Source organism: Notolepis coatsorum (assembly GCF_963971535.1).
Source record: "Notolepis coatsorum genome assembly, chromosome: 1".
NCBI classification, from domain to species: Eukaryota; Metazoa; Chordata; class Actinopteri; order Aulopiformes; family Paralepididae; genus Notolepis; species Notolepis coatsorum.
In genome coordinates, this window is record NC_140165.1 from 82,809,082 (window position 1) to 82,821,968 (window position 12,887).

Here is a 12,887-nt window from a genome sequence, read left to right on the forward strand (position 1 = left end):
ACACTTCTTCAATCATTATCTGAAATGGAAAAAAAAATCGAACCCTAACTAACCATGCCACTAATATACTAACCTACACTGTAGCACTCAACACTTTGATGAACATTGTTACCGGTACTCAGCTGAAAGAGTTGTACCCTTCCTGCTGTCTTGTTGTACAAAACTTGTAAGTCGCTTTGGATAAAAGCGTGTGTGTGTGTGTGTGTTTCTGACTCAGTGGAAGACGCACTAAGAGGAAGCTGTTCAGAACACCGGAGTCCTCCAGGAAAAGGTTCACTTCACTGTTTCCCCCAGTCTCTCTGGACCAATGAGAAGCAGGGAAACTGAAGCAGGGCAGCTCATCACGAGTCACATCTTAACCCTTTCACTACCACACTACCAAAGGGTTAACCCTTTCACTGTGACAATACAGAAGGTTAACCGTCTGTAGTGTGGTAGTGAAAGGTTAACCTTCTGTAGTGTGGTAGTGAAAGGTTAACCTTCTGTATTGTCACAGTGAAAGGGTTAACCCTTTGGTAGTGTGGTAGTGAAAGGTTAACCTTCTGTAGTGTGGTAGTGAAAGTGTTAACCTTCTGTAGTGTGGTAGTGAAAGGTTAACCTTCTGTAGTGAAAGGTTAAGCTTCTGTAGTGTGGTAGTGAAAGTGTTAAACAAGGATACAGTGTCATGAACGCTAAACAGTATATAATAATGACCTGGTCTCCTCCGAATCACCAAAGTCAACAGCAAAACACGACTCAAACGTAACAACTAAATACACACATGTCCTAAGTGAGCGAAAGCCCTTTCTCTCTCTCACTCAGCTCAGAGTGTCAGTGATGTAAATACTTAGCGTGCATCAACCCTGGTCAAATGGAATTTGGACAATTTGAAAAACACGCTACCCTATAAACACGGCCCAGAATGTCAATACAATGTAATGGTGTTCAACCCAATGTAATGTTGTCCTACCAGCAGCCTTCATACCGTTGTCTGGGCAGCCTGTGTTGATGTTGTGTGGAGCCTTCATACCGTGGTCTGGGCAGCCTGTGTTGATGTTGTGTGGAGCCTTCATACCGTGGTCTGGGCAGCCTGTGTTGATGTTGTGTGGAGCCTTCATACCGTGGTCTGGGCAGCCTGTGTTGATGTTGTGTGGAGCCTTCATACCGTGGTCTGGGCAGCCTGTGTTGATGTTGTGTGGAGCCTTCATACCGTGGTCTGGGCAGCCTGTGTTGATGATGATGTGAGGAGCCTTCATACCGTGGTCTGGGCAGCCTGTGTTGATGTTGTGTGGAGCCTTCATACCGTGGTCTGGGCAACCTGTGTTGATGATGATGTGAGGAGCCTTCATACCGTGGTCTGGGCAGCCTGTGTTGATGTTGTGTGGAAGTGGGATTGATGTCAACCTAATGCTTGTGGGACGCCACTAGTGGGCAGAGCGGCTAAGTGTGAGTGACTCAATCAGTTAATGAATGAATGAGTGAGTTAATGGCATTGCTGGTCATAGAGGTGCTCTGCAGTTAGCTACTTTACCTAGTAACTTTGTTTGAACTGGTTATTGTCTTTCTGTTTCTACAGGCTGCCACTGTTCTCCGCTGAACCAAACAGAGACACAGGTGTGTGTCTGTGTGTCTGTCTGCCTGTCTGTCTGTCTGCCTGCCTGCCTGCCTGCCTGCCTGTCTGTCTGTCTGCCTGCCTGCCTGTCTGTCTGTCTGTCTGTCTGTCTGCCTGTCTGCCTGCCTGTCTGTCTGTCTGCCTGTCTGTCTGCCTGTCTGTCTGTCTGTCTGTCCGTCAGTCATGGATGCCCCGGTGATGTGAAATTTCCCATGATTAATAAACTCATGACATGTCTCTCTCTCTCTCTCTCTCTCTCTCTCTCTCTATCTCTCTCTCTCTCTCTCTCTCTCTCTCTCTCTCTCTCTCTCTCTCTCTCTCTCTCCTCTGTCTCTCTCTCTGTCTCTCTCGCGCTCTCTCTCTCTCTCTCTCTCTCTCTCTCTCTCTCTCTCTCTCTCTCTCTCTGTCTCTCTCTCTGTCTCTCTCTCTCTCTCTCTCTCTCTATGTCTCTCTCTAGGTGTTCTCTGGGAGGCCTCCATAGAGTTTCTAGAGAGATCCAACAGTGATCCTGGTGATGGAAGTGATGACGATGACGACGCAGCATCCTTCGTGACGGCCCCCCTCCTCCCCACAGTCCCCCGGGTCGCCATGGAGACGCTGCCGCTGCGCTACAGCCATGCCCACAGGGAGGAGCAGGCGGTCGGCGTGGCGATGCAGGCGGAGAATCTCCAGAATAGAGGAGACAGAATTGTGCAGGATTTAGATTCTGCTGTAGAGGATTACTACACACTGAGTCTGAGAGGTACACACACACACACACACACACACACACACACACACACACACACACACACACACACACACACACACACACACACACACACACTGTATAGTATTACTACACACTGAGTCTGAGAGGTACACACATACTGTAGAGGATTACTACACACTGAGTCTGAGGTACACACACACACACACACACACACACACACACACACTGTAGAGGATTACTAGTACACACTGAGTCTGAGAGGTACACACACACACACACACACACACACACACACACACACACACACACACACACACACACACACTGTATAGTATTACTACACACTGAGTCTGAGAGGTACACACATACTGTAGAGGATTACTACACACTGAGTCTGAGAGGTACACACACACACACACACACACACACACACACACACACTGTATAGTATTACTACACACTGAGTCTGAGAGGTACACACATACTGTAGAGGATTACTACACACTGAGTCTGAGAGGTACACACACACACACACACACACACACACACACACACACTGTAGAGGATTACTAGTACACACTGAGTCTGAGAGGTACACACACACACACACACACACACACACACACACACACACACACACACACACACACACACACTGTATAGTATTACTACACACTGAGTCTGAGAGGTACACACATACTGTAGAGGATTACTACACACTGAGTCTGAGAGGTACACACATACTGTATAGTATTACTACACACTAGAGGCTGACATATGAGTGGATTTTGACTCCCGCTCCTTCCCACTCCCACAGAAATAATCCCATCCCATCCCAATCCCATGTGAGAGTTTCGAAAAAAATCCCACTCCCTCCCACTCCCACAGAGGATTGATCCCAATCCCGTCCCAATCCCGAGCCAAACTTTTATAGAATCCCACTCCCATCCCACTCCCGTTTACCAATCCTGCTCCGTTTTTCTTCCCCAGTATAAAATATGCAGTACATGGGTCACATCATTTCTGCAGGGCTGTACGTTAACTTTTTTTGCACATAGCACTGGTGCTACAGAGGTCAATAGTTTTTTAGCACAGGCCAAATCTTGTATCACAAGTATAAAACGTGGTATATTTGTAACAACTGACATGTATGGGGAAAAACAGGTAGGGGAGTACTACAAACAGAAAGGTATCAGATTCCTTCTCCTTTGCGAGTGTGACTGAGGACACAGTTTTGAAAAAACTGAGGGCGCTCAATCCTAACAAGGCAACAGGACAGGACAAGATACCTGCTAGATTTCTTAGGGATGCAGCAGAGTCCATTGCCTCCGGCTTAACACACATTGTAAATCTATCTATCGGTCAAGGACAGTTTCCCTATGATCTCAAACAAGCCAGAGTCATTCCGCTTTACAAAAAAGGCAATAAATTAGACCCCGGGAACTATAGGCCTGTGTCGATTCTTAGTGCGATATCCAAAGTCATAGAAAGGATCATTAATGATCAAATAAACAAATACCTCTCTACAAACAACCTGTTGTACGAGCTCCAGTCTGGATTTAGAACATCATATTCCACAGACACATGTTTATTATATCTGACAGACCAAATTAGAACAGAGGTGGACAAAGGTCAATTCTGTGGGATGGTTTTAATAGACTTACAAAAAGCCTTCGACACTGTTAACCACAACATACTTTTATATAAACTGAAGGCTATGGGATTTAACAGTATATCCTTAAGGTGGATGGAGTCTTATCTGAGAGGCAGGAAACAAGTGGTGGAAATTAATGGGACCATATCCTCCTCACTCCAACAGACGTGCGGGGTGCCGCAAGGAAGTATTTTAGGACCACTTTTATTTCTTTTATATGTCAATGACATGAAAACTGCATGTGATTGTAAACTGTTTTTATTTGCGGACGATGCTGCACTCATGGTCTCCCATCAGGACAAAAGAGAAGTAGAGAGGTCACTCAGTCTAGAGCTTGTCAAGATCAGTCATTGGCTGGTCGAAAACAGGTTATCCCTACACCTGGGTAAAACCGAAGCTATCCTTTTTGGCTCGGCCATACGACTTAAGAGGTCTCCTGGGTTCAAGGTAGTGGTAGGAGATATCGAGGTAACAGCAAAGGAGGAAGTCACATACTTAGGATGTATTTTGGACAACACCTTATCAGGGGTGAGCATGGCACAAAAGGTGGTCACAAAGATCAATCAGAGAATAAAATGTCTCTGTAGAGTGTCCACCTATATTAACAGGTCAGCAATGGAAGTCCTGGCAGGGGCACTGATCCAATGTCATTATGACTATGCATGCTCCTCCTGGTACACTGGCATCACAGTAGCACTGAAAGGTAGGCTACAGACAGCTCAGAACAAATTAGTGAGAATGATTTTAAAACTCCATCCCAGGACTCACCTTACACAGACACATTTTAACAGCCTCAAATGGCTCAGGGTTGAGGAGAGGGTCTCTCAAATAAAACTCAACATAACACATAGGATACTCGGGAATACTGTCCCTCAGTACCTCAGTGGATATTTTAACATGGTATGGGATGTACACGGACATGCCACCAGGGGGAGCCCTACAGACATCATCCCAGTGAGATGCAATAGGAAAATAGGCCAAAACGCATTCCTATATTCAGCAGCAGTACAATGGAATAGCCTACCAATGGAGTTGAAGACCATAAGCCCCTTCTCCACTTTTAAATTAGCTATAAAGAGGTGGATCATAAGTAGCAGAAGCTGGGAGTAGTGAACAAAGGGTTTTTAATGTGTTGTTCCTTTTTTATTCTTTTATTGTCTATAAAATGGAATATTATTGTATGTATTTTTTTGTTTTTATACCACACATCCTGACATACAGACACTACAAACACCCACGTCCACACACCAGTACATAAATCCACTGACACCAATGATGAAGGACCACAATGGAAACAAGCCTATGGCTTTATTGTGTTTTATGAAATCCTATTGGTAAATGGAAAAAATGTATACCTGTTTCATATTGTGATCAAATGTATATGTGTGATTTTCCATTCTAAACCAATAAACTATTCAATCAATCAAAAAAAGACTTATTTCCTGGTCGCAAAATGCGCACTCTAACATAACATAGCATGCTGTTGTTGTTGGGCTGCCGGAGCTGCGCTTGGGAGGAAATGCCACAGGATTTTCAAAATAAGAGTATCGATATGAACCGAACGTTGCTAGCTGCCGGAGCCATAGATATTATGGCTGGAGCTGCGCTTGGGCGGAAATGAGTCTTGCCACAGGATTTTTTAAATAAGAGTATCGATATGAACCGAATGCCTATCGCACGGGTGCTAGTGCAGTGAATTCATTCATCGCACAGACTGATTTTTTCATAGCACGCTGTACAGCCCTGATGTCTGCCTTAGTTAAATATAAAACCACCAAACATTTACATTAGTGATGCACCAATGTATCACTCCCGTCCAAATCCCGTTGATTTTGTTGTCATAGTTCCCACTCCCTTCTGCTCCCGTTGACTTTTACTCCTGGTCCTGCCCAATCACGGGATTCAAAGTGAAATTGACTCCCATCCCGTGGGAATCCCGAAAAGATGTCATCCTCTACTACACACTGAGTCTGAGAGGTACACACACACAGTAGAGGATTACTACACACTGAGTCTGAGAGGTACATACACACACACACACACACACACACATACTGTAGAGGATTACTACACACTGAGTTTGAGAGGTACACACACACTGTAGAGGATTACTACACACTGAGTCTGAGAGGTACACACACTGTAGAGGATTACTACACACTGAGTTTGAGAGGTACATACACACACACACACACTGTATAGTGTAGAGGATTACTACACACTGAGTTTGAGAGGTACATACACACACACACACACATACACACACTGTAGAGTGTAGAGGATTACTACACACTGAGTCTGAGAGGTACACACACACTGTAGAGGATTACTACACACTGAGTTTGAGAGGTACATACACACACACACACACACACACACACACACACTGTAGAGTGTAGAGGATTACTACACACTGAGTCTGAGAGGTACACACACACAGTAGAGGATTACTACACACTGAGTCTGAGAGGTACACACACACTGTAGAGGATTGCTACACACTGACGCCAAGAGGTACACACACATACATGCACACATGTATTGCATGCAATCCTAGCTTAGCACAAGGAAGTAGTAGGGAGCAGTCAGCCTATCTCCGTCAAAAGTGAAGAAATACAACTTGCAACAAACTCCAAAATGCACTCCAAGACACACAAAGATTAAACTGATTAAATCTCCTCTCCTCTGCGGAAGATGGCAAATAAATGTATTTCTCAAAATGTTGGAATGTTCAAATATGTGCGTGTTTCAAACACAATAATTATCTCTCTCTCTTTATCTTTCTTTCTCTCTCTCTCTCTCTCTCTCTCTCTCTCTCTCTCTCTCTCTCTCTCTCTCTCTCTCTCTCTCTCTCTCTCTCTCTCTCTCTCTCTCTCTCTCTCTCTCTCTCTCTCTCTCTCTCCCCAGTTCTTTCAGACAGTGTTTTGGTGGATGCAGTCTTCCTCCTCTCCTCCTCCTCCTCCTCCTCCTCCCCCCTCTCTCACCCAAACTCCTGGCTCTCCATACTGTCACACGGAGCCTTCTCCTCCCACACACCTCCACCATCTCCAGGTCAGTCCTGACCCTGACCTCCATCACTAAGTCAGTCTTGACCCTGACCTCCATCACTAAGTCAGTCCTGACCCTGACCTCCATCACTAAGTCAGTCCTGACCCTGACCTCCATCACTAAGTCAGTCTTGACCCTGACCTCCATCACTAAGTCAGTCTTGACCCTGACCTCCATCACTAAGTCAGTCTTGACCCTGACCTCCATCACTAAGTCAGTCCTGACCCTGACCTCCATCACTAAGTCAGTCCTGACCCTGACCTCCATCACTAAGTCAGTCCAGACCCTGACCTCCATCACTAAGTCAGTCTTGACCCTGACCTCCATCACTAAGTCAGTCTTGACCCTGACCTCCTCATCATTAAGTCAGTCTTGACCCTGACCTCCATCACTAAGTCAGTCTTGACCCTGACCTCCATCACTAAGTCAGTCCTGACCCTGACCTCCATCACTAAGTCAGTCTTGACCCTGACCTCCTCATCACTAAGTCAGTCTTGACCCTGACCTCCTCATCACTAAGTCAGTCTTGACCCTGACCTCCATCACTAAGTCAGTCTTGACCCTGACCTCCTCATCATTAAGTCAGTCTTGACCCTGACCTCCATCACTAAGTCAGTCTTGACCCTGACCTCCATCACTAAGTCAGTCTTGACCCTGACCTCCATCACTAAGTCAGTCTTGACCCTGACCTCCATCACTAAGTCAGTCTTGACCCTGACCTCCATCACTAAGTCAGTCTTGACCCTGACCTCCATCACTAAGTCAGTCTTGACCCTGACCTCCATCACTAAGTCAGTCTTGACCCTGACCTCCATCACTAAGTCAGTCTTGACCCTGACCTCCTCATCACTAAGTCAGTCTTGACCCTGACCTCCTCATCACTAAGTCAGTCTTGACCCTGACCTCCATCACTAAGTCAGTCTTGACCCTGACCTCCTCATCATTAAGTCAGTCTTGACCCTGACCTCCTCATCATTAAGTCAGTCTTGACCCTGACCTCCTCATCATTAAGTCAGTCTTGACCCTGACCTCCTCATCACTAAGTCAGTCTTGACCCTGACCTCCTCATCATTAAGTCAGTCTTGACCCTGACCTCATCATTAAGTCAGTCTTGACCCTGACCTCCTCATCACTAAGTCAGTCTTGACCCTGACCTCCTCATCACTAAGTCAGTCTTGACCCTGACCTCCTCATCATTAAGTCAGTCTTGACCCTGACCTCCTCATCATTAAGTCAGTCTTGACCCTGACCTCCTCATCATTAAGTCAGTCTTGACCCTGACCTCCTCATCATTAAGTCAGTCTTGACCCTGACCTCCTCATCATTAAGTCAGTCTTGACCCTGACCTCCATCACTAAGTCAGTCTTGACCCTGACCTCCTCATCACTAAGTCAGTCTTGACCCTGACCTCCTCATCACTAAGTCAGTCTTGACCCTGACCTCCTCATCATTAAGTCAGTCTTGACCCTGACCTCCTCATCATTAAGTCAGTCTTGACCCTGACCTCCATCACTAAGTCAGTCTTGACCCTGACCTCCATCACTAAGTCAGTCTTGACCCTGACCTCCTCATCACTAAGTCAGTCTTGACCCTGACCTCCTCATCACTAAGTCAGTCTTGACCCTGACCTCCTCATCACTAAGTCAGTCTTGACCCTGACCTCCTCATCACTAAGTCAGTCTTGACCCTGACCTCCATCACTAAGTCAGTCTTGACCCTGACCTCCATCACTAAGTCAGTCTTGACCCTGACCTCCATCACTAAGTCAGTCTTGACCCTGACCTCCATCATTAAGTCAGTCTTGACCCTGACCTCCATCACTAAGTCAGTCTTGACCCTGACCTCCATCACTAAGTCAGTCTTGACCCTGACCTCCATCACTAAGTCAGTCTTGACCCTGACCTCCATCATTAAGTCAGTCTTGACCCTGACCTCCATCACTAAGTCAGTCTTGACCCTGACCTCCATCACTAAGTCAGTCTTGACCCTGACCTCCATCATTAAGTCAGTCTTGACCCTGACCTCCATCACTAAGTCAGTCTTGACCCTGACCTCCTCATCATTAAGTCAGTCTTGACCCTGACCTCCTCATCATTAAGTCAGTCTTGACCCTGACACAATACACCTCAATGTCGTTGACATCACTGGTGGCCATATTCAAACTAATCTACTCTCAATAACTGTCAAACTAAATGAATGTGTGCAACACTGTTTGGGATGTGTGTGAGATTATGTGCAAAATAAATCGGCGTTGCTTTTGGGTGAAGTGGCCCTTTGAGTTTATCACGTTCATTTCAAGGATTTGACCCCAGAAGAAGATTAGCATCATAACAGATAATGTTTAGGAGTTAAAAGACAAAACTATTACCGTTCCTCTGATGATGATGATGATGATGATGATGATGATGATGACGAAGCTCTTCCTCTTTCAGCTGACCTCATCGCCATGGCAACACAATTGTCCAATCAGAGGCTGGTGTGCATCTTGGAGGCGTGTCACCTGGGAGGGGCCAGAACCGAGATCGTCTTGAGTAGAGCCTTCCCATTGAGAGACTGATACACACACATGCACGCACACACACACACACACCTGCACACACAAACACACACATGCACACACAAACATGCACATATTCATATTCATTAGGGATGTCCGATATTATCGGCCGATGTTGGCATTAAAATGTAATATCGGAAATGATCGGTATCTGTTTAAAAAAAAATATGCATTTATTTATTATATTTAAAAAAAATTGTTTTTATTATTTAACCTTTATTTACCCAGGCAAGCAAGTAAGAACAAATTCTTATTTAATTTATTGTCAAAAGTATGCATAATGTTGTGTTAATTCCACGAGATATGTAATGTTAATTACCTGAAATTATTCCGTTTTCTTGAGGGGGGGGGGGGGGGGGAACCCTGCATATATCGGTATCAGAAATTAAGAGTTGGACAATATCGGTATATTGGATATCGGTAAAAAAGCCAATATCGAACATCCCTAATATTCATGTATACACACACGCATGCACGCATCCCAACTGAACTGGGTCGTTACAGAACCCAGGGCCGATCCAGTAGAGTAGAGGGTTCCCCAACGTTGTTAACGTAGCACTGTGACTGTGATTGACAGCTGTGACCTGTCACTCTTATATTATTATTAACAGTAATAATTTGCTATATTTTTATTTAAGTTGTGTTTTGTTCTCCTCCTGAGTGGGACTTTGGTTTTATTTCTTACAGTAACTGTATTTGTTTCTGGTGTTGTACATCATTGTGTAGTGAAGTGTTTTTTCCTGCATAAAGAAACATGTTTGAATTATTTGAGCATTTAATACATTGATGATGATGAATGAAGTATTATCATTATTATTAATGTAGAATAGACATACACAATGTAGAATATACATACATAATGTAAAATAAGCAACCATAATGTAGAATAGATCTACATAATGTAGAATACACTTAAATAATGTAGAATAGACATACATAATATAGAATAGGTCTGCATAATGTAGAATAGACCCACATAAGGTAGAATATACCTAAATGTATAATCGACAAATACAATGTAGAATAGACCTACATAATGTTGAATAGATTTACAAAACATAGAATAGACATACATAATGTAGAATAGAACTCCATAATGTAGAATATACCTAACTAATGTAGAACATACATACATAATGTAGAATAAACATACATAATGTAGACTATACCTACCTAATGTAGAATAGACATATATAATGTAGAATATACCTACATAATGTAGAATAGACATATATAATGTAGAATATACCTACATAATGTAGAATAGACATACATAATGTATAATATACCTACCTAATGTAGAATAGACTCATATAATGTAGAATAAACATACATACTGTAGAATAGACCTATATAATGTAGAACAGTCTTACATAATGTAGAATAGACATACATAATGTAGAACAGTCTTACATAATGTAGAATAGACTTATATAATGTAGAACAGACATACATAATGTAGAATATACCTATATAATGTAGAATAGAGCAAGCAGGGACTTGAATAATTTTCTTGGTGTAGTATTCAGTATGTCCACTTGGGGGCATTCTTGTATTTCTGTGCATTTCTGTCCTGTATTTAGGAATGACCCCTATAGAGCCATATTTTTTATGTGTGTGTACTTGTTTTATTATTATTATTTTGTAAGCTGTGTGTGTGTTTGAAGGTCAGTGTTGGAAGGTGAAACAGACAGAAACACATGTAAACTAATTGATTGCTCACACTACCATCTGCCCGTCATGCAGCGTGTGTGTGCACGTGCATACTGTATGTGTGTGTGTGTGTGCTCCCCTTGAGGAAGCGTGAAATTTACAGCAGCTAAATTGAATTAGCAACGAAGAGCAGCTTCTCAACAAAACACACATGGACACACATACTGGACACACACACACATACTGGACACACACATACTGGACACACATACTGGACACACACACGCATACTGGACACGCACACATACTGGACACACACACATACTGGACACACACACATACTGGACACACACACATACTGGACACACACACATACTGGACACACACATACTGGACACACACACACATACTGGACACACACACTGGACACACACATACACGCATACTGGACACACACACATACTCAACAACAACACACACACATACTGGACACACACACATACTCAACAACACACACACACATACTGGACACACATACTGGACACACACATACTCAACAACACACACACATACTGGACGCGGAGATTGCGCTCGTCACCAATGCAAGAGGCTGCGGTCTCGACTCATTGCCTGCGGCTTGGGCCGATCGTTATACTAACTCGTTTGGCTGATAATAAGTCGTGGGTGGTAATCTGGCGTTGTGGACAGCGACGCCTACAGGTCAGGTCTGGGCGCCTGCTCAGCGAAAGGCAGGAAATGGTGAAGGCAGTGTGACCTCCCACACATTACGCTTCACCAATGAGAGTCCTCGCTGCCAGGTGAAAAGAGAGCCACTGGCTGTCTCCACATGTGTCGGAGGAAGCATGTGGTAGACTTCAGGGTTCCCTTGTACCGACCAGTAGGAGGAAAATGCGCACAACAACCAGGTAGGGGAGGGGGGGAATTGTCATAATGACTAAATTGGGATGGGGAGAAAAATAGAAAATCAGACGGAGAAAAAGAGGATACAAAAAAATAAAGAATGCATACATTTTTACAATATAATAATACATAACACTTTGAGTGCCAACAATGAGAAACTCGTTATTTCATGCCAACCGTTGAGTGCCAACAACGAGAAAACTCGTTATTTAATCGTAATTCTTTTATTAGCGATTTCCATTCATTTTTCATCAATCTAGCCTCCCGTTACCATTGGGACTGGCTTTGAGCTTGAACAGGGAAAATACCGCCCCCTATCGTCTGATGGTAATGCACCCTTTGGATTGGACTGAATGAAAATGCATGGAGAAAAGAAAATCCGAAATCCACATGTTACTTGTCAGGCATGTAACCCGAGCCGATTGCAGTCATTCTGGTCCCTCAGAACAGCGTGGAATATGTTTTTTCGAGCACCCAGCGTTGGATCAATAAACGCGATCGATATTTGGAATGGCGATCAGGAATTGGAATAATCTTTTTGGAGAACATCTGATCTGAGGTAAGGAATCTATTTTACCAGTCTTGGGGTAATCAGATGTTTTTTTCACATATATATCAACGTGTCCCCTATCTGTGTGTGTGTGTGTGCTGATCAGGAAATAGATAATCGATTTTTCAGCCCGCTTCTTTAGCGTGCATAAGTACACATATACTATCGATAATCTAGCGTTTATTTGAAAACGATTAAAAA

General features: G+C 43.9%; 1 protein-coding gene across 1 annotated transcript in view; it reads left to right on the plus strand.

Moving 5' to 3' along the window:
• The window catches only part of LOC311244533 (RPA-related protein RADX), a 64,834-nt gene extending 54,957 nt beyond the window's left edge, over positions 1 to 9,877 (plus strand). Inside the window, exons 15-19 of the mRNA XM_084334091.1 lie at positions 218 to 271; positions 1,556 to 1,593; positions 2,049 to 2,333; positions 6,865 to 7,008; positions 9,438 to 9,877. Coding sequence (XP_084190217.1) covers positions 218 to 271; positions 1,556 to 1,593; positions 2,049 to 2,333; positions 6,865 to 7,008; positions 9,438 to 9,562 — 646 coding nt within the window. The 3' untranslated portion in view covers positions 9,563 to 9,877. The remainder of the gene's footprint in view (positions 1 to 217; positions 272 to 1,555; positions 1,594 to 2,048; positions 2,334 to 6,864; positions 7,009 to 9,437) is intronic.
• Positions 9,878 to 12,887: the final 3,010 nt, after the last annotated feature.